The sequence below is a fragment of the Giardia intestinalis genome, chromosome 5 (genome assembly GCF_000002435.2).
Source record: "Giardia intestinalis strain WB C6 chromosome 5, whole genome shotgun sequence".
NCBI lineage: Eukaryota > Fornicata > Diplomonadida > Hexamitidae > Giardia > Giardia duodenalis.
Genome location: NC_051860.1, coordinates 2987917 through 3012205, shown reverse-complemented (window position 1 = coordinate 3012205; position 24289 = coordinate 2987917). Strand labels below are relative to the sequence as shown.

Here is a 24289-nt window from a genome sequence, read left to right as displayed (position 1 = left end):
CTAATATCGACTTGCCACTTCAACTGTTTCCTCGTATGTGCGCGGCCTCTCCGGGTCGGGCGCCTTGTCTCGTATCGTCGGCCCCCAGAAACTGCGCCACCAAGGAGGTTCGCCGTATATCTCATAGTGGGTCTCGTCAATGGTGAGGTCCTCGTAGTAGAAGATGGAGGTCCGCTCAAGGTCCCTGAGGTCGGGTATCTGGGTCCAGAAATTGTCCCACCAGCCGAGCTCCTGCGTCTCCCGGAACTCCCACCAGCCCGGGTAGTACTTGTTGAGGAGGTCGAGGTAGCGCTTGAAGGACGCGAGCTCTGGCTCTACTTCGCCGGTCCAACTCGCGCCGCGCTGCTTCAGCTGGTTCCAGTTGGCCGGCTTGCTAGTGAAGAGCCGCGTCTCAGGATAAACCTGTTCGGGATATATCTGTTTAACCGGAACGACGTCGCTGAGCATCTTATCAATGCCTTTCCATGCGTTGAAGTCCTTCCACTTCTGCGCAGCAGCCCCAATGCCCGCAGGCATGTCTGGGTAATCCAAGAGTATCGCATCGCAGATCTGCTTGTAGAGGTTCCCGAACCACTTCTTGTCTGTGAGTCTGCGGTAAGAGTAGAAGCGGATGACGTGCTCGGGGATGTTGCGCTCGAGGAAGCCCTCGAATGCGCAGACCTTCGAGATCGATTGGTAGTCGTGCGGGTCGTCATACCACCAAGGCAAGCCGAGATTTGAATCGTAGTCGGGGAGGTATATCCATTTGACCTTCTGGGCATGGCCTTTTAGGAAACCAACGGTATCAGCATGGACCTCTCCCAGGCCTCGGAAGACGTCCGTGCAGCGCGGCCGCTTCACATCGCACTTACAGTCGATGCTGAGTCGATTCATGATCTTATTGTTGCCAGCGTCCCAGTCTGAAAGAAGGTCGTGGATCTTCTGGGACACATAGCCATTGAAGAGGTCGTTGCATTTCTCGAAGATTGTCGAGTTCTCGCCGCGGGAGAAGAAGATGTAGACCTCTGTGTTGGTGCGGTGCAGCTTGTAGCCCTCGGTTTCGTAAAAGTAATTCTTCATCACCTTGCAGAAGTCACAGCACTCGCGCGAGTTATATGGGTAGTTCTTGTTTTCGCTCTCATAACGTATGATTTTTTTACCTGCGGGTATTATATATGCAGAACTAAAACCGTTACTATCGGCGACACTTTCTGATCTAAAGCCCCGATCCGTGGAAAAATTGTAATGAGTCCAACAGTCAGATTCGTACTGGGTATAGATACATCTTGTGGCACAGGGAACACACCAAAAAACGCAATTGTATGTTACGGTGAAGACGCTCTCTGGAGTCTTGGTATGGCAACGACAACTGCAATTAGCGCCGCACGTGCAGTCGTTGTTATACCATATAGGCTGATCGTCCGGTATTACGCGTATCCTCCAATGAACTGAATCATTCATATGACACTTACAACAGATTTCAGTGCCCATGGGACCAGATACTTGATGTGAGCAGTTTGGAAAGCGCAGTTTGAATGTATGGCCGTATCTGTCCCATAAGGCAGGTCCGATGATGCTTTCGATCATCTTGCAGGGATAGGCCGCATAGTCGCCGCCCAACTTGCATGTACGCTTCATATATACGTGGGGGATGTGAATGATGTAAACGCCGCTGTCGTAGAGGAACTCGAAGTTCTCTTCGTTGAGGATGGGCTGCTTGTCGAACTCCCAGAAGATATCGCTGATCAGCTCATCAGTTATCTTGATGGGCGGCTCCTCTTCCACTTCGTCCTCTTCTATCTCCTCTTCCTCTTCTGAGATGTCATCGGGTTCGGGAATTGGGTCGTACTGGTCGGAGATGTCCCGATCGAGGGGGATAACGACTGTCTTTGTCAACGGCGAGCCGTCAGGATTCAACATGGCGTTGCCGTTCTCGTCATACACCTGCTCCTCGTACTCCCCGAGACTCGGCGGTTCCACATCTTCGCCGCTAATCTCGCTGATCTCGTCCTTCTTCTCCATGTTCTCCTTGGAGATCATCTTCGGCTGGGCTTCTGGCTGCTGACTGTCCTGATACTCTCTCGTTCGCTGCCAGCGCTTGATGGCCATGGTGATCTCTCTCACCATGACGACCATGAGGCCCGAGACAGTCGTCACGCCGACTAACGCTAACCCCCAATTGATCGCGTTCTTCGTCTTCTGCTTGAGCATCGCAATGAACGCGTCGACATCTTTCTTGAAAAGATCTAGCTTATCAAGGACGTCGCCGAAGATAGCCTCGACAATCGGGCTGTTAAGTATCTCCAGCGATCCTCCGACGTCGATCTTCGGGACGGGCATCGGGTCCTGCTCGGGCGGCTCTGCCGTGTTCAGGAAGTCCTCGAAGGAGAGCTCGCCGGTCAGCGGGTCGATCTCGAGGCTGGAGCCTCCGCACTGGATGCGCCGCGTCATTATTTATTCGCGGCAGCATATGTGTTGCAGAACGGCCAAGCAACATATGTGTTGCAAACCACTTCAAATCGGCTTCTGCGGACGGGAAAGAAAAAGGGCGATGCCCTACCTCCCTCCCTTCGGCTTCGTGCCCGAGATCCTGGCCCAGCCGGCCTCCGTCTCCCAGGGGAAGCTCTGGGAGCTGATCACGTTCTACTCGGACCACCTGTTCTGGCTGCGCTGCGATAAGTGCCCGCGCGGGAGGCTCCCCCTCCGCGCGTTCAGAAGGCGGAGCGCGCGCCGCGCGGGCCAGATCCGCTGCCTCACCCGCTGGCGGGCGGAGATGATCGAGCTGTACATGGCGCGGAAGGGGCTCCTCGGCCAGAAGCTGCTCCCCGCCGTCCTCTCGCCCCGGGACGGTCGCCTCCAGATCCGGGCGCTCCGGGCCTTCCAGAAGATCAGCTCGATGGCCTTCTGGCGCGAGCCCGACCCGGAGAAGCGGCGGGCGCTCAAGCTCGAGCACGTCGACAAGTGCGCGGCCCTGGAGAGCTTCTACCATGCCTGGGACCTCTTCGAGGAGGGCTACGACGAGTAAACGGTGCAATTTACTTCTCGGCCGCCTCAAGCCTCGCCACGAGGTCCTTGAGGGGCTCCAGCAGCCACTGGCGCACCAGAGGGAGGAGGCGGACGGCGGTCTTGCGGCGGACGGCCCTCGGCCCGCAGACGGCGCGGGAGTCCACGATCTGGGCGTTCTCGTGCGCCGCCGCCTCGCCCAGCCACTTGCGGAGGATCCTCAGTATGTACTCCTTGTCCTCCGGGAAGCGCTTGCGGGCGAGCTCCTCCTCCCTGGCCGCCCTCAGGGCCTCTAGGGCGGCTATCCTGGCCCGTTTGCGCGCCGGGGAGGGCTTATTGTGTCTTATAATGCGCCCCTTCTCGGCGAACTCGGGCGGGGGGCGGGTCATCCCGAGGCTGCGTCTGAGGCGCCTGTACTCGCGCGGAGGCAGCGTAATTACCACCTCCGTCGAGCGGGCGCTGCGCGGGGCGCCTACATAGCCCTTCTTTGTCCTGTTTACTGCTCTTATGACCTTGCCCATTTTCTTATTTACACTATATTGACGAGTATAGGGATAATAAACGTCGGAGAAGCATTTTAAATTGAAATTGCAAATAGAGAAAAAGTCCCGTTCAGATGACTACTCCGCCTTTTGACTGCATGATCGGCTTCCCCGGCTTTGTGGGCTTCCCACAAACGCCGGACGAGGATTTCCAGCTCGATTCCACTACGGTGGACGAGCTGGACCTCCTCCGATCGGCCGAAGAGCTGCTCGCAATGGCGAGCAGCCAGGCGAAGCGTCGGGGCCTCAAAGTGAAGAGGCTCCGCGAAAAGCTTTGGGCAGAGCGCGCGCAGGCCAGGAAAGAGAAGTGCTCTTTAGAGCAGCGCCTGGCCAAATACACAACGGCGGGGACCGCCCTATCTGAGCTCTACGAGCAGCTTGATAGGGCGGAAGGGGCAGCGAGAAGCCTTGGTTTCGATTTAGCCAAGGCTCAAACGATAATCAGGAGACAGCAAGCCGCCCTACGCCGCCGCCGCCCCAAAGCCGTCAAGAGGGTGCAGCTGCCCGACGGGGAGTGCTGCGTCTGCTTAGATAAGCAGAGCACGCACGCCTTCGTCCCCTGCGGGCATCTGTGCGTCTGCAGCTCCTGCGCGGAGCTGCTAATGCGTGTAGACGCCAAATGCCCCTACTGCAGGGCCAGGGCGATGGAAACCTGCCAGATACGCTTTACCTGAGTGAATTGCCTAATACTTCCTTTACTCAAGCCGTATGGCACCCAGAGGACCCGAAGGGCTCTCCCCAGCCGGCCGACACGTAATATATCCCGTTTCTCGTGCCCCGGCCCTCGGGGACAGTTGGCTCAGTTGGATAGCCGGGCTATCAACAGTACCAACATACCGTGTCGAGTCCCGCTGCCCCCGCCATTTTCGGCCCGGGCCGGTTCTTTTTGCCGCCCGCCTGGCTTTCTCTCTGCCCGCCCGCTCCGCTGTCTGTCCGCCCGCCTGCCTGCCTGCCCTGCCGCCCAGCCCACAACGCCCCTAGGCCGGACCTGCCCCGCCCGCCATACGCCCTGGCCCGCCTAGCCCCGCCCTCCGGCCGCCAGCCGCCCGCCTTCCCGGGGTCTGCCCCGCCGCCCGATGCGCCCCGCGCCCGCGGACTCCGCCCCAGACCGGCCCACCTGCCTGCCCCGCCCCGCCGGCCGGGCCCGGCCCATCCCGCCGCCTGGTTTTTTGGACATCCCTACACTACCATACATTATATACCCCTATATCCCCCTATATACGTGCGTACAGGACCGTATATGACCGTTCCCGCCCATGCGCCCATATGTGCGCCCCAGCAACACATTGGTTGCATTCTCGACCCGCCGGCTCATTTTGCTGCCGCCCAACGCTCTGCCATATCCGCAACACATCCGTTGCAAACGGCCGCAAAGCGCCGCAAACAGCACGTTTATACATAGCAGAAAACGGCCAGTTTGCACTGAAAAATAAAAAAATCATGGCGTTTTCGGCTAAATCTGCGGACATGCTTATCCTTTCCGACGTCATGACGCCCGGCATCCACGAGGAGCAGGCGCCGCCGCGCCCGAAGAGCGTAATCCCGCAGGAATCGCCCATGCTCGGGGCGGAAACGCTCGTAAACGTGCCCTCGATCCCCCAGATGCTCGAGAATATCAACACGAACGTGGCGAAGATTCCCGAAAACGTCCGCCAGGTCCTCGAGGACGACAAGAGCTTCAAGGAGCTCACCCTCACGGGCGCCGAGTTTCTGAAGGGCCTCGACACGAATCCGAAGAAGCGCATCCAGCAGGAGGAGCGCATGATCGAGTTCCGTCAGGTCGTCTCGGGCATCTTCAAGACGTACGACCTGTTCTCCAACGACGTCATCCACGCGAAGATCCGCTCGATGGCCGACCTGCTCTGCTACCACGCGAAGAGGATCTACAAGGAGAGCTGCAAGAACCGCGAGGAGGTCGCGAAGGTCCGCCACAAGGTCGTCTTCACGTGCCTGAGCTACTACCTGCTGAAGCGCCACGTCATCGAGGACAGCACCCAGCAGTACCACATCCTCAACACGATCATCGAGTCGAGCCTGATGCACACGCCCCGCCGCATCAAGTCGCCCGCCAGAAAAAAGTATTCCTTCTACTACTAGAGCTGACGATCTTCGTGCTGAGCCTGTTTACTAGGGTGCCCGCGGTCCGCGGAATCGTCTCGCTCCTGAAGCTCAACAAGGCGTGCGCCGAGGCAGAGGCGTCGCTACTCAGCAAGTAAACGACGCTAGGCCGCCCGCAGGGGCGTGAACGTCCACTCGACGATGTACGGCGTTTCAAGCTCGTACAGCTCGTCATTCTCGTCCCTGATCTCGATCTTCATCGGGTTGAAGAAGGAGTTCCCGGGGATCGTGATCGGGACGTGGGAGGCGATCGTTATCTCTTCCGCGCGTCCTACGAATGCATGGCGGCCGATGAGGATGCGGAACGTGTTGTCCTTGAGCTCCGTGCAGTTTGCGGTCCCGCAGATGAGGTACCAGTAGAGGTGGCGGCTATAGTGGTCTCGGAAGTAATGCGGCGGTTGGAAAAGACGGCGCAGGCGGGGCGAGCAATGGTCCCAGTAGCAATAGACGTAGCCCGGATTCGAGCGAAAGTAGAGCCGCTTCTGAGCCAGCATAGCAAGGCCATCGATTATCTCCTTCGGATCGACGACCATGCGACCCTGACTGGCCATGTAGGCTTCCTCTTGGACGCGCTTGCAGATCGCATCGGTAAAGACACGCACATAGTCCTCGAACGAGTCGAACGCCCCATCGAAGCCAAGGCGGACCTTCCAGACGAAGTCGCCGGTTGCTGTGTCATAGCCCGGCTCGAAGTGGCTCTTGAACGGTCGCAGGTGGGCACGCATGGGTATGACTGGTTCAGGGTCGAGAACGGGATCTTGGTTATTAGGCGGCACTAAATCGTTAGGAGTATCTGGATCCTCTTGAGCAGGCGGTTCAGTAATTCCGCCTATATCATCGAAATTGTTGTCGTCATCTCCATTCTCTTCTACTCCTTCACCCTCTCCATCTTCCTCCTCAATTATATCTTCGATTACCGTCTCATCATCATCCAGATCCTCGTCCATCCCGCCTTCATCGTCGACCGTTATCTCTTCCACGTCGCTTGCCGTGTGAACGACACGTAACTGTGAAGTCAGACCGCGCGGCTCGGATATGTTACTATCGCCGTTGACATTGACGCTGCTATCGCTGTCGATATTTTCGCTACTGTCTTGCGTCGTCGAATCCGGCGTATCGGGCTCATCTGCCAGATGTATCACGCTTCCGTCAATGAGGATGTCCCGCTCGATCGACGACTCCTCTAACATCTCCCTGATATGCTCCCTGTTGTCATAGTCAGCCTGGACAAGAGATCCATATGTTTTCTTACTCAAACCACGTTGTATCTTAGCATAGGCGCCTGGTGTCTTTCTTAGATCTTTGATAAACTTGTTTCTTTGCTCATCGTTTTCGAAATACGGAATCGCTCCCCCAGTAGGATCGGCCACTAGTATTATTTCACTAGAAAGGTCATCTGTTGTCGACGACGACGGATCCTGCGATGATTGAGACGGAGGGAAGGAAGTGTCGCTGCCCATGGCATTGTCTTCATTATACTTCCTTAAGTAGAACTTCATAGACGGGTTCCAGTAAGTGAACCTCTGTCCATCAACCACCCTTGTGGGCGTAAGAAAGAGATTATCGGCCGTGTCATCTCCCTCATATGTGAGTGGCAACGTTCTGATCCCGTCTGGCACCCACAGCGGAGCCGGCTCGTTGAGACGATCGCTTCGCACAGCAACCACCCTGCCCCGGGGCGTTAGCTTATACCTCTTCTCCTTTGGTTTCTGCTTCTCGGGCGGCGTATCAACATTGGGTGTCAGCTGCGCATTGCATGATACAATGGTGCCAAGAGGAGTGTCGGGCACGTCGGCCATTCTGGAAGCGTAAGTCTGCACCGATTCTTCATAGTGAACCTTGCGGACTTGGGCATAAGACTCGGGTGCAGGGATGGCCACGTTCATGACGACGACCTCAGCCTCGCGCTGATCGTCTGTCTTGGAAGACTCGTCTGTGATGGGCGTTTTGCTGCGCGAGTCGAGCGTGGCTGAGGAGAGCGCCTTTTCAGTGGGAGTGATGGACTTTAGGATGCGGCTCTGCTTGGCCTTCTTCACCCTAATCTCGACGGGCTCAGGTATCAGCATGTCAGACGGCTGCGGATCGTCTGAAACCGTGCTTTGCGTCCAGTCGATGTCATATGAGTCGTTGGCGGGGTTATACCGGAGCGTGCCGAACACCAGTCCGTTGGCAGGAATCTTCGGATCCGTATCCGGTTTAAAGTACTTCACATAGCCGTTCGCATCGGTCAACGGAAGACCGTCCTGGTCCGGCTGGGCATACTTGACAACTAGGTAGTCCCGGGCCTTGAACGCGTTGTAGTTCGCCGTGAAGAAGATCCGGAAGGAGACCTGCTGGTCGTTGCGCATGATCTGCGAGACCGTGAACCGCGGGAGGAGGATCTGCGCGGGGTTCGAGCGGATCAGGGTCTCGTGCGTCAGTTTCATTTTTTATTTACTGGGAACTTCCTCCTGCTCGCAGCGAGCTCCTCCTTCGTCGCGCGCATGACGGTGAGCTTGTCGGCCGCCTTCTCCCCGAAGAAGCGCCGCTCCGCCGCCGTCGGCTCGTTCGACTGGAAGCGGACCTGGTTCGCGGTCACCCAGACCTGGCTGTCGTCGAGCATCCGCACGCGGTACCAGCAGTCCATCTTGTTCGCCTCCGCGAGCGTCCTGACCGGGTTGCTCTTCCGGTCCGTGCACTCCTCGATCCGCTTGACGACGTAGAGGTTGCTCTCCTCGACGTGGTCGTCCGCGTACGTGTGCGTCTTGCTCCCCGGGGCGACCTCGTTGAAGCGCCGGAGGATGACGTTGCCGCTCTTGTCGCCCTCCCGGCACAGTGCGTAGCGGCCCTGGAAGACCCCGAGCACCCGGAACCGCGCCCGGGACCACTTCGGCCGCTCCTTGTCGAACTTCCCGTCCTTGAGGAGCCGCACGTGGACCGTCTGGCCCGCGTCTGCCCTGGGCCCGCCCCGGAGCGGCAGGATCCCCTTCCGGTGCTTCGCGTTCATCACCGCGACGTTCTCCTCGTACGTGACGTCCGCCGTGCACTTGTGCGGGTAGTAGTGGTCCGGCTTCTCCCGGTTGTGGTGCTTCTCGATGTCCCCCGGCTTGACGCCGCTCATCCGGTAGTGGCGCAGGGACCGGCAGAAGCGGTTGATCGTGGCGAGGCGCGAGTAGTCCCTGACCTCGAAGGGCACGAGGTCGACCTTGACCCTCCGCCGCTCGAAGAGGTTGAGGATCTCGAACGCCGAGAACTCCATGTCCGCCCGGACGCTCTTCGCCTTGAAGTGCGTGAGCATCTCGTCGACGACCGGGACGAGGTTCGCCGCCTTCCGGTCCGGGAGCTGCCGCACGAAGCAGAGCCGCGAGAACGCCTCGACCGCCGCGAAGTACTTCTCCTCCCTGCCCCCGTCCTTGACGTAGACGAGGTCCATCTCGACGTAGCCCGGGCCCTTCGCAGAGAGCAGCGCCATTTTTATTCCATTCACTCAGTCAGACCCAGGAATGCGGCCCTCCTGGAGGGGCAGGAGCGTGTCGGACACGTTCAGGTTGTTGTCGCGGTCGATGAAGTAGATGTTGTCGTAGATCGTGAAGACCTTGCAGTCTAGGCCGATACAATTATCCTGGTAACCGATATCATCAAACCAAGGTTGAATCTTAGACAGATCCGGAATGACAAACTCCTCATTATTGAACTCCACATAGAGACGATCAGCAACGCGGTTCGTGCTGAACCCGTCCCAGAACTCGTGGTGAGCGTCGCGCATGAAAGTGTTGAGACTAATTACAATTACTGCCATGTCCTTGTTGAAATTCTCAAGACTGAAAAATGGATGGTTCTCAGCAGAATCGCCCATTGCCTCCCTACTTATGTGGTAGAACATGTCTCCGTTAATTGGTTCTGAAAAGACCGTCTCACCGTTACCGGTCCCGCGGTACACCTGAAGGTTCTCGATAACGTGCATGCCGAGATCAAAGAGTTGCTTTGGCTCGGCGGGGAACATTTGCGTAAAGAACTTGTGATGATCCAAGTGGTTCTGGTCAGTCAGCTCTGCGAGAATTTTTGCCAAGTACGTCTTCTGACTCTCAGTAAAGGCAGTCTTTAACGTATCATCGCTTCCGAATATTCGATCCATGGTCTCGGCAACGACTTTCTGGGTATTGGTATCTATTTCCAAACCGTTTAAAGCAAGTCTTCCCTGGGAGACAGATACCCCTGCCGTTTCTAAATTATGACGTGCTATAATATCGGTCACCTCATCTATGTCAGCTTCATCTATGTTGTGTTTCAAAAGATAATTCTTCACTTGGTCATTGGTGATGGCTGACGGACCACTCTCATCATCTGTTGCATAATAAGCTATCAAGTTAATTGAGACAGGATCAAGTTTCTTCATATTCATAAGATCTGTAAAAACATCCTTTTGTTTTTGTGTTAAATTACTTTTGGCATTATTCATAGTTAGGAACTGATGTGCTATAGCATTAAATTCGGTTATTCCAAGAGTACCGCCTGTCGATTTGTTAAATTCGTCAATAAACGTCCCTATAACATCACGATTCTTTGGATCCATAAAACCTCTAGCTAGGCTTTGGGCATTATTTCTTTGAAGCTTTAACAAATCATTCTCTTGGGACGTTCTCGGCGCAGGTCTTTTAACACTTCCAGCTCTAGTGGCGCTTTGCAAGGAACTCTGAACTAACATATTGGCTGTTGCTGTTACGAGAGGTTGTACTGACTTAGGAAGGCCACTGGCCGCAAGGGCAAGAGTCGGTTGTGCTAAAAATGACCAGTTCAGATTTTTAGCACTATCCCATATCTTGCACATTATACTAGTACCAAGATCAAACGCCTTTCTACCAAATGCGCGAGTACCAGAAGGAGGGTTTGGACTTGATGCTGAAATGTACGGGTTGTCTGGCGCTGGCTGATAATTATTACCGGCGTGACCTGTCATAGAAGGTCTTGCTCGTGTCGGAACAAATGCGCCCTGGTTCTTGGCATTAATCGTTTGGCTTGTTGTGCCCGCTGTTGTTTTCTGAATACCAAATGACTGATTATCCATCATCGAAATAGCTCGACCATCGACGCGTACAGAATACGGCACCTGGAACGCAAGAACAATGTGCGATATCGACTGATGGGTGTTCGCTATCTCAATTCGATTATAACCCTGCTTGACCTGGTAGAACTGGTAGTTATAGGCTTTGAAAGAGCGAATAAATTTGCGGCCGCTGGCAATGAAGGCGTTGTACTCTTTGGTAAGAAAAGCGTTATCGAGACAGAGCGTAACTAACTTCATATTATACATACAAACATCCCAGTTAATCTTTTTGTCAGAAGCGGCAGTTGACCAAAGGTAATCATTTAAATTAGGATTCATATAAATGGCCATAGAACTGCGAGAACCACCAAACACCTCTGAAAGAGACGCAGCAACAGAGCGAATAGATAGAGTCATCTCACCATTACCGCGAAGCAGGCTTGGGAAGAAGTATCTGCCTGAATTGAAGATGGTTGATAAATAACGAAGCGGGATGAAGAAAGAAAAGGTTTGTTGGGATATGCGAGAAGTAGTCAACGAGCCTACAGGCATAAGCTTGCCATATATATCATCGGCTACGGCATCATTGAACATATTATTGTCTGCAAACTGCTGATTTGCCGTAGTGAAAAAGGTCTGCCTCATACTGAGGATGTCTTTCGCGGGAATAAAGATGGTGCTGACAGCGTTGTAATCGCAGAGGCGTTCATCTATGTGGGCTGCCACCTTCGAATGCTGGAACGTCACCGACTCGATCCAAGCTGAAGAAGTGCGAGGAAGAGAAGCCTGTATAGGCCACAACACCACATCACTATTATTCTGGAAGTAAAGTTCAAACCAGAGCCCAGAATACATTGTGTCGAGGATGTGACCCGTGCCCATGTTGATAATGAACTGTCTCGTCCCCCCGAAGAAGGGCTCGCTCTCGCTGGGCGCGTTCACTGGCCTGTAGGTGATCCACTTCTTCGCCCTGAAGTCCGAGAAGTCCTGCATGAACTTCGAGACCTTGACGTTGTCGCTGAAGTCCAGCTCGCGGACATCGGGGTTAATGGCGATCGCCATGATTTTTTTTTTTCATTCACTTATGCGTGACCGAGACGCCGAACACGCTTGACACGTTTGCTGCATGGCTCTCCTTGCGCTGCTTCTCGGCGAGGTGGTCGGCGATGATCTTCGAGAGCTCCGGGTCTCCCTCGTCGCCCGACTCGTGCTCCTCCTCGCTCTTGGGGGGCGCCACGGTCTCGACCATGCTCTCCTCCATCTTCTCGGCCCTTATCTGGGCGAGCTTCTCCTCGAGCCTCTTGGTGGCCTCGGCGCGCTTCCTGAGGCGCGACTCGAGCATCTTCTCCGTGCGCTCCTTGATCTGCTCGGGGGTCTGCTTGGGGACGGCCCTCCACCTCCCATTCTTGCAATAGATGTACTCGTGGGTCTCGCGGTTGATCTCGGGGAGCTCCTTGTAGGGGTCGATGTCAGGGTCCTCTCGGGCGGTGATCGGGACCTCCTTCATGCGCGTCTTCGCCTGCTTGGCCTGCGGGGGCACATAGACGCTCTTCGGAGCTGCAGGCTCCTTGAGCTTCTCGAGGACCGCCGCGACGATCGCCTGAACGTCAACGTTGGCTGTCATTATTTTTTTTTCCTAGGAGTTCACTTCTTCGTGCGCATGCGCATCTTGGCCTCTTCCATCTTTGCGGTGCGCCTCTTTGTGTCTGCGAGTGACGGGTCGATGCGCTTCGCCATCGCATGGGTCAGGGTCTTGGAGGGCATGGGGACCTGGATGTGCCTTGCGTTGCTATTGCAGTCGAGGGGGATGAGGTTCGACTGGGAGGCGAAGCGGCGGGCCTTCACGATGCGGTGCACGGACGGGTCGTTCTTCGAGTTGAAGGGAACCTGCGTGCCGGCAAGGGGATCCTTGAAGGCCTGCACGACGCGGGGAGGCGCATACGGAGGAGACCCCGTCGGCAGGACAGCGCAGGAGGGGAGGTGTGAGACAGTGTAGACGCGACCGTAGTCGTCCGCCTGGGTGTGAGCACGCATTTTTATTTACTTGAGGACAGTGTCGAAGTTCTCCCTGAGCTCCCTTGCGTTACGGAAGACGGTGAGGAAGTAGTAGCGGCGGCTCTCGTCGTTCGGGTAGACGCCCGTCACCTTGTCGTAGAGCCCGCAGAAGAGGTCGCACGCCTTCGTGCCGTCCTGGGCCTTCTCGTTGATGATCGGGAAGATGTTCCCCAGGTCCTCGTAAACATCCTTGAGCGCCTGGCTGTTGAGACCTGCCGTGAAGATGAACTCCGTCGCATGCATGCGGAAGGGCGCGTGGAAGGCCTTGAGGTTGTGGATGCAGGCGAGGACAGAGGTGTTGTGGTGTCTCCTGTCCCTGATGAGGCGGTACACAAGGTTGTTCTCAGAGTTGACCTTGAAGGCCTTGGCACCCGAGTTATCGTCGATGGCGAGGAGGACCTTCGGACGCGTGCCGTCGCTGGTCGGCGCTATGGAGTCGATCTCCTCGGTGATTGTGATGTAGCGGGCAACAAGGTCCTCGAGGAGCTCTGGCTGCTGGTCCTTCGCGATCTTGATCGCCCTCGCTATCTGCCTCCTCTGCTCCCGGAGCTCCTCGGCCTTCGCGTGGAGGTCCTGGAGCTCGTAGATCTTCATGATGGCCACGTCCAGCAGATCGGTGCTCGCCGTGTAGACGTGCTTCGTATGCTCGCGCTCCTGCTCGAACTCCACGTAGTCCTCGAGAACTACCTGGGTGAGGTTCGCTGCCCTGAGCGTCGCGTCCTGGCGGTAGTTCGCGGCGACATAGATGATGTGGCTGTAGCGGTAGATCTCATTGAGAAGACGGAAGAGGTTGATGATGATCGTCGTCTTCCCAGAGCCCGTCACACCCACGATCGGGATGAAGCAGTTGTTCGAGACCGGGAAGCGCTTCTCCCGGAACTCGAGCGCGTCCTTGGTAGACGCAGTCTTGAGCGAGAGATCGAGCGGCATAATTAAAAAATAATGCTGAGACTCGAGACAAAGCAGACAGGTGTTATAACAATTAAAAATATAGGAAAGGGTCTCGTAAACCATGCGATATACAGCAACAAGATCCGCGAAATCCTCTCTCACTATCCGACAGGCCACTATATGAGTCTCGTTAGCGCATACTCCCCGCTTTCTATATTCGACAGCATCGGCGCCTTCAACATTACCGACGTAACCGCCAACCAGACGTTATTCGAATTCGACGGAGTCGCTAAGAACCTTGCTGACCTGATCTCACACAGCATATCTGCTAACGTCGAAATAAACATTACCGAGGATGGCTTTGTTCGTTTCATACTAACACAAGCAATCACAGCAGAGAACCACTTCATAAATCTCAACCTCTCTCCGTCGGCTGCCTGGGCACTTGGCTTCGGAACCACCAAGCAACTATTCTCCCGAAACCTTCCGCAAGGCGAACGGAGCATCCTCCTCTCAGACATCCCCTATCCTCCCGTCACCCTCAAGTATCTCCAGATCATCTGCAAGAACGTCTGCGGCACGTCTGACTCCAACATGACAATGCCGGCCTGCATTGGCGTTATGCACATCACAAACAACTTCTCCCTCATCAACCCCCACATCGCCGTTAACCACCGCATCAATGAGGGCCGAATCATCGACATAGAGATCCTTGACCAAAACAACCGCCCATTCACCCTCGCTCCCGTCTATCTCGAACTCTTCATCACGGAGTCTGCAGAACACGAAAAGAAGCAGGGGTTTTTTCGTTTCGAAAAGCCTCATGCCATCCTCCTGCACTCGCCCGTCGCCAAGCTGAGCGTCCCTGACTTTTTCTTCCTTGAGCCGACCTTCACCTTCGAATATGGCAAAGACGCATATATCGAGGTAACAAGCAAGAAGGTCAGACGCTTCTACCCCCACAAGGACCCGTACTTCCTGTCGCTCCGCGGAACAGTCATCACTAAGACCGCCATGGTCAACATCTTCAAATACATCAACAACTACTTCTTGAAAGAAATAGGGCCTAACCCAAGCGGTCCCTATATCGCGGCCTGGTTAGATGGAGACGATCTCGTTCTGATGACCACGGTAACCATGCTAATGATAACGCCAGACTTTATCACTGCCTGGCACATCAGGAAGACGGATCTTATCAAGCTCTATGAGGCGATCTCTCCTACAACGCGCATAAAGATTCCGCCGTATGTCTGGTATAACAAGGACAGCCGCATCAACCTCTACTGCAAAGAGTACCACGAGAGATATCCCATCGTCTCTGCCCGCCGCATCCACGACCGCTACCAAGTCATCAACCCGCTGTTCTGGGCGTGGCACGAGCTGGAAAAGCCGACCAACAAGTTACACTTCCGCGCAGACCACATAGTCACCTACCCCGACGGCTCTGTCGACGCAAGGCCCTTCTCTGCCAAGATAGAGGGCGACTGGGCCCCCATCTTCCAGCTCTTCTACAAGTGAATTCACTCTGCCGGCACGTCCTTGCGCTTGAACACCAACCCCATTAACTTTATTCCATCCTCCCCCTCCTGAACAGTATCTCCAATCAAGACATAGCATCCTTCCATCGTCTCGTCGTTTACCTTCATCGTGACAGTGAGCTCAGCGTCCTTGCAGTCGAAGAACCTTCCTCCCATAGTGATAACCATCATCGGCATGGTAATCTTATCAGACGCGAGCTCTGCTAGTAGCTCTGACTCATCCATTGGCTCGTCTGGTACAGCGGGGGAGTCGGCGCCTGCTGGTACTGTGGCTGGCTCTGCTGTTGGCGGGCCTTCTGTCTGTCCAGGATCTCCTGCATGATCGACGCTGTCTTCTTGCACGACGACGCCGTTATCCCCAGACACACCAGCGTCGCCATCGTCCCTATCAGGTTGAACGTCGCCGCCACCCAAATGCTCATCCGTCATATTTTATTTTCCTCCCCGCCCTGAATCAATTAATCAGATCAGAATCAATTCGTCAGAATGGTTTGCACTTCCTGACTGCCGCCTCCCAGAAAAAAAAAATAACGCTGGCCTGCTTTCTGCTTTCGGGCTGTCTGTATGTCGCACTTCGGTGTCGTGCGGGCCCGGGGGCAGGGAGCAGACCAGGCTGGCCGGCAGCTGAACCGGGCGCGAACGCATCACACACATCCAAGGACAACGCGGTCTCCTCCCGGCGTGCACGGCACCACGCTGGGCGGTTCCGGGGGGAGGCCGCGATTTTTTTTGAAAATTTACAGGTTTTTTATTCTGTTGAAAAGTAGGTAAACGAGCGCCAGCGTGTGGGAGCCTAGTGGGCGGACCGGCACACGCAGACGCACTTGTGGGGGACGCTTTCGTTTTTTTGGGCCCAGCCCCGTGCAGGCCCAAAAAAACGAAAGTGGGCACCACAAGGATATATACTACTGGCGTCACGAGGAAGGCGACGCGGGGCGGGTAGCCGATTGCGTTCTGCTGGTTGAACATGATAAGGAGCGGGATGTAGCGCACGAGGCTGTTCGGGTTCCGGACGTTCGCCTCCTCGGCGCGGAGGTAGAGGATCTTCGCGAGGTCTGCGACGATCGGGTAGACGATGCGCCGGAAGCTGTAGTCCGTCGCGTACGAGAGCTCCGTCGCCTCCTTGCTGCGCACGGCCGGCGCCTTGCGGGGGTTCTTCGCGTTCACCTGGAACTGCGCGAGGTTCCAGCGGACGGTCTGGATCAGCTCCTTGGTGCAGAAGGCGTCCTGGAAGTCGAGGACCTGGTCGATCGAGCCGACAGGGTCCTCCTGGAGATGCTTGCGGACGTTGTCGACGAGGGGCTTGAGGCGGGCCAGCACGTACTGGCGCAGCTGGCCGTAGTTGAGGGTCTCGAGGGAGCGCAGCAGCTGCGCGTAGTTCTCCTCGCTCATGCCGATTGGATTGGTGTTCAGAAGGTCTTTGAGAGTAGCCATTTACACCATTTTATTTTCCGAAACGAGATTCTGATTCTAAATGGTTGCGAAATTAAAATAGATGAACAACCTCATCATCCGCACGGAGCAGTTGGATGGGAAGTTCGTGACGAAGGAGAGCCTTCAGAAGGTCGTCGATCAGCTTAGCTTTGCGTCAGAGTATTACTTCAATGTGCTCAAGGAGTTCTGCGAGCGTAATGCTTTGAGAGACGATCAACGGAGGGCTCTCTTGGGAAGCAATCTGAACATAAATCTGACTCATCGTCTTCAGGGATATTTTGGTCCGAAGACCGTCCATTGCGCGACGCAGCTCATGACCGAAAAAGACAAGGCCAGTGCTCTCCGGTACTACTGCAATGCCCACAACTACGAGATCAAAGACTACAACGGAAACATGTTAGATGGGATGTCTCCGTTGAAGGGCCCGTGTCTGGTATTTCTTGTCAAGTTCATGGAGGAGATCATCGGCTTCAAGAATACGCCGAAGGGCATCTTCAACATCGCCCTCAACGGCGGGAAGCTCACGAAGGCGATGAAGAAGGCGGCCCCGATCGTCGGCTTTAACAACAACTTCCAGCCCGAGGAGTACATGCGCGACACGACGAACAAGTCCGAGTACATGCGGGGGCTCACGATCGTGCAGAAGATCGTCGCCCTCCAGTGGATGATGATGGGGAACTACGCCTTCCGAGAGGAGCTCTTACCGATGGCGGACCAGAAGGCGCTGCTCAAGAAGAAGAAGAAGGAGCAGAAGCCCAAGAAGCCTCGGAAGCTCAAGAAGAAGAAAACCAGGGATAACGATCTCATCCCTGACGCATTGGAGGGCAAGATCGGCATAGGGAACGCCATCTCCCAGGATGACTTCCGCAAGCAGCCCCTCTTCCAGCAGATCCAGTACCTCTATGAGATGGTCGGGGGCTCTCTGGCTGGCAGGAACAACCAGAAGCTTTCTCCCTACGGCCGCGTGTCCCGGGCAGATTTCATGGCGGCCACGGTCAACCAGCAGACGATGTGGCTCTACCGCCAGCTGCAGGGCCAGGACGAAGACGGAGACGAGGACAACGGACTTCGCAAGCACATCGGCGGCAATTACAAGATCGGGGGCAGCTATCTGAAGATCAAGAACCTCAAGAAGCTCTCGCAGGGCCGTGTCACGCACCAGACGCGTTATCTGGGCAAGCGGGCCCTGAAGCACGAGACCAAGATCCAGAATTTGGAGCGGAACAACAAGAAGCTCGACCTCGAGATAACGAAACTCCAGGCGGCCGTCAAGTACCTCAAGGCGAAGCTTTTGGCCGATGACAACGACTACAAGAAACTCCAGGACAAAATCAACAAGGGCGGAAACACAGGCGGCATCGGATCGAAGCTCAACGTGATCAACATGGCCGTAGGCTATGCCTTGGACGCGGCTATCCTGACCGTCGCCTCCACAGGCCTTGCCTATGCGATCCAGGCGAAGAACCGGCTCGACGAGCACGATTACAAGTTTAAGAGGATCTACAAGTTCCTGACCGACGACCTCTTCTACCGCTTCGAGTTTATCTGGAACGAGTTCTCGCACATCAACCGGGACGTGTCCCTCGTGCATCTGGAGGCTGCCCGGGCGAAGAATCACATCAAGGTGCTTCAGAGCATCGCCGGAGAGGACCAAGTAGCCATCGAAGCGCTGCAGGAGGAGGCGAAGGTCCACGCCAAGCGGATCGAGAGACTCACCGAGAACCAGAATGACATCATGGACTTCCGGAACCGCATCGAGATCCTGATGACAGTCGTTGTCCAATTCTTCGAGCGGAACGGGATCTCGTTCACAGACCCGGTCGGCGGCATCATAGACATGAGCGGGATCCGGACCGAGCTCGAGGGCGCCTACAACTACCTGCGGGAGCTCGTCGCGGAGCTGCAGTACCAGGTTAAGGCCATCAGCAGTTTGACCTCTGCCCGCAACGATGCTTTGGAAGCCCAGATCGAAGAGGAGCAGGAGCGGTCGGCCGAGCAGAGGAGGCTCCTCACCGAGCGCATTGTGGCGCAAGACGAGCTGATCAGAAGGCTTACCGAGCGCCTCGATGCGTTAGAGTCCAAGGAGGGTTCAAAGGACGATTCTGCGGTTATTCAGGACGTGTCAGGTCTGTCGGCCCGGGTCGCAGCGCTCGAGAGGGAGAGGGAGGAGGACCGGGCGACCATCGAGAGACTCAATGTGACTATTACAGAGATATCGGACCGTTACAACACTCTGTCTGGCCGACTCGCTGGTTATGAAGAGCGCATAGCGACTAACGAGAGCGACATTTCTGAGATGAAGACTAGCATAAACGACCTCAAGAGCAATACAACCGACTATGCGGCCCTCGAGACGCGGGTCAACGCCGCCGAGAGCAACATACGGGGGCTCTGGGACACGACTAGGACGCAAGAAACCGCTCTATCAGCTCTTACAACAAGGGTGGCCAATTGCGAAGGCAAAATTAGGGCTAACGAGACCAGGATCAAGAACAACGCAGATACCATCGCCATATGGACAGACGAAGTAACGACTCTCAAGAGGTCCGTTGGGCAGAACCGGGACCAGATCGCCTCCCTCAAAGTCACGGTGAGCAACCTCCAGGGCTCGCTGAGCTCCGCATCGAGCAGGCTCAGTAGGCTCGAGTCGACCGTCTCCGGCTTTGAGAGTTCGATCCGGCTGAACCGGGACAGCATCGCGACGCTCAACGCCCAGTCAAACAAGCTGACCTATGTCTGCCGAGAGCTGAAGTACCAGTACCTCGTCCGGAAGTGGATCCCCGGCCAGACGACGGACGGCAACGGCTTCATGCGGATCTCCATGTCCAGCCTCCCCAGCGACGCCATCAGCAAGAGCAACGACTGCATCGTCTCGATTGTGCCCTACGACGTCTGGGTGACGTCCTACGACCGCGTCTTCGTGGCCTGGAACGACTATCGCGAAGGCAACTCCAATGACAGCTACATCAACGTCACGCTACGCTTTGCATATGATAAAAGCATCGGCAAGATTGGCGGCGGCCAGCGGGTGGCGATCTGGTACTGGGCCAGGAGCTCGGTCGAGAACTACAGCTTGTGAATTAGTAATCCTTTACGACCTCGAGGACCTCCTGGTACGAGCGGGGTCTCTCGGGGTCGGGGAGGTTGTCCTTGATCGTGGGGCCCCAGAAGTCGCGCCACCACTCGGGCTCCCCGGTGATCTCGAATTTATACCTGTCGATCCGGAGGTCGCTGTAGAGGAAGATGGTCGTCCGCGCGTCCTTGTCGATGACGGGGATCTGCCGCCAGAAGTCGCTCCACCAGCCCGGATCGTGCTCATCGCGAAACGCTCTCCAGCCCGGGTAGTATTTGTCCAGCAGTATGAGGTAGTCCTTAATGCGCTGGAGTTCCTCGGGAAGGCGAAGCGAGTACGGCACGGCCTCTGTCCCCCACTCACTGGCCTGCTCCCAGCCCACCGGCTTTCGCGCGAAGAGGGGATTCGGGTTGTCCGCGAGCTCCGGGTAGATCTCCGGGATGGGGATGAGGTCGTTCAATAACTTGTCGATCGCCATCCAGGCCTTCCAGTTCTTCCACTTCTTGGCCGTGGGATGGTCCATGCCTGAGGGAATGTCGGGATAGTCCTTGGTGAGCTGGTTGTAGATGTCCTGGTAGAGCCGCGGGAACCACGTCTTGTCGAGGAGCCGGCGGTACTCGTAGAAGCGGTAGACGTGCTCGGGGACCTTGTGCTCGAGGATGCCGTCGAAGATGCAGAGGTCCTTGATCGACTGGTAGTCGTGCTGGTCGTTGTACCACCAGGGATCGCCGCCCGTCACCTCGAAGTCCGGCATGTAGATGTACTTGATCTTCTGCGCGTGGCCCTTTATATATGTGACGAGGTTGGTGTGTGCTTCGTTGGCATTACCCTTAAAGGCGGCCGTGCATATGGGGCGACCAATGGAGCACTTGCATTGGATAGGCCCCTGGTACTCGAATAACGGTTTACGGCCCCAGATGGCGTCGTCGAAGGCGCTATCGTTTTTATTGATATAGTCGAAGGTCTTGTTGGTCGCCGGGCCGGTTACCAAATACTTCGCCGGCTCGCCGAGGAGCAGCGTCGAGTTGGCGCCCTTCGTGAAGAAGATGTAGACCTCTGTGTTGGAGCGGTGGAGCTTGTAGCCTTTTCCGACGATATTGATGTAGGCATACATTATCTGGCAGAACGGGCAGATCTGAATTACATTAAACCGACTTTCTGGCTTGTCTGTTATCCGTTCGGACGTTTCATTTTCATAGCAGATATAAGGGTAGAATCGACAGTTATAATCGTCTTTTTCATATGTTTTATGACTGTCTCCCATACAATCAGAACCAACCCACCAGCCAGTCAACGGAGCCTCTTGAGCAAACGATCTGCAGGTCTTCTTCAGATACCTTATGTGTCTCGTCGAGCGTTCGTGGCACGGACACTCGCAGGGCGGCATGCAGGTGCAGACATTGGCGGCCCATAAGGGATCTCCCTTCTTAAGAACACGCTTCTTTTCAAAGCACATGCAGCAGTGGACGTTCATGAGGTTGCCGCCCGGGGATTGCTCCTTGTCTGCATGCGTTTTGGATTCCTCGTAGGGACAGACGTGAACTCTCCGCCTGTACGTGCGCGAATAGCGTTCCGCCACGGCAGGCATGACGACGCCGTTAATCATGCCGCAGGCGCCATTTATGATTCCGGCTCTTATTCCGCCTGGGAGGCATTCCCTTTTGAGGAACAGATGGGGGATATGCAGGATGTAGACCCCTCTATCGATGAGCCACTCGTTGTTCTGCTCGTGGGTGACCCCCTGCGGGTCGAACTCCATCATAAGCTTATTGATTACGTCTAGGGTGATGTCGCCCTCGTTCTCCTCTATCTCTTCGGCCAGCTCGGGCGTAAGAGGCTCCTCGGAGAGATCGACCGGCTCGGGGATCGGGTCGTACTGGTCCGAGATGTCCCGCGGCAGTTCTACGATGCGGGTTGTCATCATTGTTGTGCCGTCGGGGTTTAACATCTCGTTCCCTTCTTCATCGAGCACGGGCTCCTCGATCTCTCCTAGACTTGGCGGTTCGATGTCCTCCCCGCTCATTTCGCTGATCTCCTCCTTGGCCTCTATGTCTGCCTGGGGGATCATCTCTGCCTTAGCGTCCGGGTCGTTGAGGTCCTCCCACTCTTGCTTTCGCTTTATGTTGAAGATGGCGTTGGTGATTTCCCTGGTGATCACGCCGATGAGCGCCGAGATCGTTGTGACGCCGGCAAGCGCCACAGTCCAGTTGATCGTCAGCTTGATCTTCCGTTTGAGGTAGTCGATGAACTTGTCGATGTCCTGTTTGAAGAGGTCGATGTTCTCGAGGACGTCTGAGAACATCTGATCGACAAGGGGAATGCCGAATATGGAATACGGGCTCCCCAGGTCGATCTTGGGTGGTTGGATAGGCTCCAGCTCGGCCTTCTCAATGGCGTTGAGGAAGTCCTCGTACGTGAGTTCGCCGGTCAGCGGGTCGATTTCGAGGCTTGCGCCGCCGCTCTGGATGTAGCTCGTCGTCATTTATTTTTTGTGCGGCGTATATGTTGCAAACACTTTAAATTCGATTCTCAAATCGAAAGAAAAAGCCTTCAAATGTTCCTACCAGCTTTCGGCCACATTCCCGCCATCCTGGTGTGCGACGCGGCAGAGTCCCAGGGGCGCCTCTGGGAGCTGATCAGCGCGTACACGAAGCAGCTCCACCGCCTCCGGACCGAACGGGTGCCGCGGAAGGGTTTACGCCAAAGCTCGTTCCGCCGCCGCAACGGGCTCCGGGCGGCCCAGATCGCCCGCATCAACAAGAACCGCCTGATGCTCATCGATCTATACGTAGAACGGTGCAGCAACTTCTTTTCTAGGCTCCTTCCTGACGTTCTCAGCGCGGCGGACGGGCTCCTCCAGCTGAAGGCGATCCAGATCTTCAAGCGGCGCGACATGCTTGGCAATTGGATCGTCTACAGCTCGGAGCAACGCCACGACCTCGCCCGCGACCACCTGGAGGCCTGCCTCGCCCTGGAAGACTTCTATTACAAGCACGGCTTCATACCGAAGGACTTCCAGGAGGAAAGCGATGAGTAAATGAGCTGATTTACACTTCTTTAACCTCCAGGCGCTATGAGGTCCTTGGCGCCATTTTTCTTATTTACACTACTTTGCTATGTTACACTATAATATACGCCGGCAAAGCATTTTAAAGTGAAATTGTATATTGAGAAAAAGACCCGTCTAGATGATTACGCCTGTCTTTGACGTTATAGGGAGTTTTCCTGGCATTGCAGGCCTTCCTGCGCGACCCTCATGCCCCGCTCCATCGGAAGAGGTCTCCAGCTCGTCTACCACGGTAAGCGAGCTGGACCTTGATATGACCGATAAGCAGCTTTTGCGCCACGCCATCGCCCAGTCCTCGCACCGCGGCCTCAAGCTGAAGAGGCTGCGAGAGACACTAAAAGCGTCAAAATTCGACCAGGAGATCCTCCATAAGAACTACGAGGCTCGCCTTAAGACATACTACGCACAGTGCGAAAAGCTAAACAGGGAGCTGGAGGAGGCCATCCTCGACTACAGAGCGGCCGCAGACGTCGCCGACGCAGCCGAGGAACGCATCGACGAGCTCACAGGCGAGATAAGCGCGTTGATGAAGGAAAATAGCCGCGTCCGCAAGGCCTGTGCGCGCTATAAGCGCCGAGCAGCCGGAATACGCCCTATGCTTCGCCGCAGTCTGCCCGATAAGGTAACCATGCCTGCGTGCGTGATCTGCCTAGACAGGGAGCGCACGCACGTTCTAATGCCCTGTGGACATGCCGCCTACTGCGAACAATGCGCTAATGTCCTCGATGAGCAAGCAAGGATCCGCGGAAGGCCGATAGAGTGCCCCCTTTGCCGCAAGGTGGCAATAAAAGCCCAAAAGCTCTATTTTTAAGTAAACGGCCCTGATTTCCTTTATTCAAGCTATATAGGCCTATTTAGGATCATTTACTCATTATCTTATTGAGAACCGCCTCTAGGTCGCGTGTATAAAGCGCCTGGCTCTCGCGCATGTCGTTAAGGCGCGCATTTTGCTGTTTAGCGGCCTCCAGTTCCTTTAGGAGCTCCGTTTCCCTCTCCTGAGCTCTCGTGAGCGCTTGCGAGAGATAGTCGTTGTTGCGCCTCGTTTCCGCAAGGAGAGACTCCAGCTTCTCGCTCTGGCGAAGCTTTTCCTTGAGCTCGGCGATCTCTTGCTTGTCGCGGTCGGCCCTTACGGAGAGCTTGAACATTTGGTCCTGGAGCTCCTTTTTGGAGTCCCAGGCCTTGTTTAGCGCCTCCTGGAGGAGCTCACGGCCTTTGTGGCGCCTGCGGGGGGAGAGTTTCGCCGCCGAGACATAGTGCTCGAGCGGCTTGGGAAGAGTTAGTTTACCATTTGAATCCATAACAGGGCAAGGGGGGATCTCTGAGAAGCCCACGACGTCTGCCAGCATTTTATTTGAGGCGCTGTGACCAGTGCACATTTATTTTGTGCTAAGTTCACATTTCGTTTGTGACCATTGCACAAAACACTTGTGTTCATTTCACATTTATTAGTATATTGCGCCATATTGACATAAACTATTATAGTCCTGTCCCTATACCTATACTATATACCCCTATATCCCTAGATATACGCGCGCGGGGAGGGTTCCGGCCCTTCCTCCCGGAGAG

The 24289-nt window shown here is 55.7% G+C and overlaps 18 protein-coding genes across 18 annotated transcripts; 7 read left to right on the top strand and 11 right to left on the bottom strand.

The window, feature by feature from the left end:
* On the bottom strand, positions 1 to 2430 carry GL50803_003666 (uncharacterized protein; the record flags this gene model as incomplete). Its single annotated transcript, XM_001707434.1, has 1 exon — positions 1 to 2430. One exon carries the CDS (start codon positions 2428 to 2430, stop codon positions 1 to 3), a length of 2430 nt encoding a protein of 809 aa, XP_001707486.1.
* A 100-nt stretch (positions 2431 to 2530) lies between these two features.
* Positions 2531 to 3004, top strand: GL50803_0025080 (uncharacterized protein; the record flags this gene model as incomplete). Its single annotated transcript, XM_001707432.2, has 1 exon — positions 2531 to 3004. One exon carries the CDS (start codon positions 2531 to 2533, stop codon positions 3002 to 3004), a length of 474 nt encoding a protein of 157 aa, XP_001707484.2.
* Positions 3005 to 3014: 10 nt separating this feature from the next.
* Positions 3015 to 3503, bottom strand: GL50803_0019667 (uncharacterized protein; the record flags this gene model as incomplete). The annotated part of the gene is made up of 1 exon (XM_001707430.1): positions 3015 to 3503. One exon carries the CDS (start codon positions 3501 to 3503, stop codon positions 3015 to 3017), a length of 489 nt encoding a protein of 162 aa, XP_001707482.1.
* A 95-nt stretch (positions 3504 to 3598) lies between these two features.
* GL50803_0016687 (Zinc finger, C3HC4 type (RING finger) domain-containing protein) lies at positions 3599 to 4198 on the top strand (the record flags this gene model as incomplete). The annotated part of the gene is made up of 1 exon (XM_001707429.1): positions 3599 to 4198. The coding sequence occupies one exon, from the start codon at positions 3599 to 3601 to the stop codon at positions 4196 to 4198; it is 600 nt and encodes a 199-aa protein (XP_001707481.1).
* Positions 4199 to 4964: 766 nt separating this feature from the next.
* GL50803_0092651 (uncharacterized protein) lies at positions 4965 to 5621 on the top strand (the record flags this gene model as incomplete). The annotated part of the gene is made up of 1 exon (XM_001707428.2): positions 4965 to 5621. The coding sequence occupies one exon, from the start codon at positions 4965 to 4967 to the stop codon at positions 5619 to 5621; it is 657 nt and encodes a 218-aa protein (XP_001707480.2).
* A 125-nt stretch (positions 5622 to 5746) lies between these two features.
* Positions 5747 to 7990, bottom strand: GL50803_0025075 (uncharacterized protein; the record flags this gene model as incomplete). The annotated part of the gene is made up of 1 exon (XM_001707426.2): positions 5747 to 7990. One exon carries the CDS (start codon positions 7988 to 7990, stop codon positions 5747 to 5749), a length of 2244 nt encoding a protein of 747 aa, XP_001707478.2.
* A 74-nt stretch (positions 7991 to 8064) lies between these two features.
* Positions 8065 to 9093, bottom strand: GL50803_0034151 (uncharacterized protein; the record flags this gene model as incomplete). The annotated part of the gene is made up of 1 exon (XM_001707425.1): positions 8065 to 9093. One exon carries the CDS (start codon positions 9091 to 9093, stop codon positions 8065 to 8067), a length of 1029 nt encoding a protein of 342 aa, XP_001707477.1.
* Positions 9094 to 9108: 15 nt separating this feature from the next.
* On the bottom strand, positions 9109 to 11727 carry GL50803_0016690 (uncharacterized protein; the record flags this gene model as incomplete). Its single annotated transcript, XM_001707424.1, has 1 exon — positions 9109 to 11727. One exon carries the CDS (start codon positions 11725 to 11727, stop codon positions 9109 to 9111), a length of 2619 nt encoding a protein of 872 aa, XP_001707476.1.
* Positions 11728 to 11743: 16 nt separating this feature from the next.
* Positions 11744 to 12289, bottom strand: GL50803_002631 (uncharacterized protein; the record flags this gene model as incomplete). The annotated part of the gene is made up of 1 exon (XM_001707423.1): positions 11744 to 12289. The coding sequence occupies one exon, from the start codon at positions 12287 to 12289 to the stop codon at positions 11744 to 11746; it is 546 nt and encodes a 181-aa protein (XP_001707475.1).
* Positions 12290 to 12309: 20 nt separating this feature from the next.
* Positions 12310 to 12699, bottom strand: GL50803_002633 (uncharacterized protein; the record flags this gene model as incomplete). Its single annotated transcript, XM_001707421.1, has 1 exon — positions 12310 to 12699. The coding sequence occupies one exon, from the start codon at positions 12697 to 12699 to the stop codon at positions 12310 to 12312; it is 390 nt and encodes a 129-aa protein (XP_001707473.1).
* A 6-nt stretch (positions 12700 to 12705) lies between these two features.
* GL50803_0025071 (uncharacterized protein) lies at positions 12706 to 13650 on the bottom strand (the record flags this gene model as incomplete). Its single annotated transcript, XM_001707419.2, has 1 exon — positions 12706 to 13650. One exon carries the CDS (start codon positions 13648 to 13650, stop codon positions 12706 to 12708), a length of 945 nt encoding a protein of 314 aa, XP_001707471.2.
* Positions 13651 to 13662: 12 nt separating this feature from the next.
* GL50803_0016693 (uncharacterized protein) lies at positions 13663 to 15129 on the top strand (the record flags this gene model as incomplete). The annotated part of the gene is made up of 1 exon (XM_001707417.1): positions 13663 to 15129. One exon carries the CDS (start codon positions 13663 to 13665, stop codon positions 15127 to 15129), a length of 1467 nt encoding a protein of 488 aa, XP_001707469.1.
* Positions 15130 to 15131: 2 nt separating this feature from the next.
* Positions 15132 to 15578, bottom strand: GL50803_001623 (uncharacterized protein; the record flags this gene model as incomplete). Its single annotated transcript, XM_001707416.1, has 1 exon — positions 15132 to 15578. One exon carries the CDS (start codon positions 15576 to 15578, stop codon positions 15132 to 15134), a length of 447 nt encoding a protein of 148 aa, XP_001707468.1.
* Positions 15579 to 15611: 33 nt separating this feature from the next.
* On the bottom strand, positions 15612 to 16583 carry GL50803_0092663 (uncharacterized protein; the record flags this gene model as incomplete). Its single annotated transcript, XM_001707415.1, has 1 exon — positions 15612 to 16583. The coding sequence occupies one exon, from the start codon at positions 16581 to 16583 to the stop codon at positions 15612 to 15614; it is 972 nt and encodes a 323-aa protein (XP_001707467.1).
* Positions 16584 to 16644: 61 nt separating this feature from the next.
* GL50803_0092664 (SMC family protein) lies at positions 16645 to 19662 on the top strand (the record flags this gene model as incomplete). Its single annotated transcript, XM_001707412.1, has 1 exon — positions 16645 to 19662. The coding sequence occupies one exon, from the start codon at positions 16645 to 16647 to the stop codon at positions 19660 to 19662; it is 3018 nt and encodes a 1005-aa protein (XP_001707464.1).
* A 1-nt stretch (position 19663) lies between these two features.
* On the bottom strand, positions 19664 to 22138 carry GL50803_0016697 (uncharacterized protein; the record flags this gene model as incomplete). The annotated part of the gene is made up of 1 exon (XM_001707411.1): positions 19664 to 22138. The coding sequence occupies one exon, from the start codon at positions 22136 to 22138 to the stop codon at positions 19664 to 19666; it is 2475 nt and encodes an 824-aa protein (XP_001707463.1).
* A 72-nt stretch (positions 22139 to 22210) lies between these two features.
* On the top strand, positions 22211 to 22693 carry GL50803_0013627 (uncharacterized protein; the record flags this gene model as incomplete). The annotated part of the gene is made up of 1 exon (XM_001707410.1): positions 22211 to 22693. One exon carries the CDS (start codon positions 22211 to 22213, stop codon positions 22691 to 22693), a length of 483 nt encoding a protein of 160 aa, XP_001707462.1.
* Positions 22694 to 22844: 151 nt separating this feature from the next.
* On the top strand, positions 22845 to 23534 carry GL50803_004430 (Zinc finger, C3HC4 type (RING finger) domain-containing protein; the record flags this gene model as incomplete). Its single annotated transcript, XM_001707409.1, has 1 exon — positions 22845 to 23534. The coding sequence occupies one exon, from the start codon at positions 22845 to 22847 to the stop codon at positions 23532 to 23534; it is 690 nt and encodes a 229-aa protein (XP_001707461.1).
* Positions 23535 to 24289: the final 755 nt, after the last annotated feature.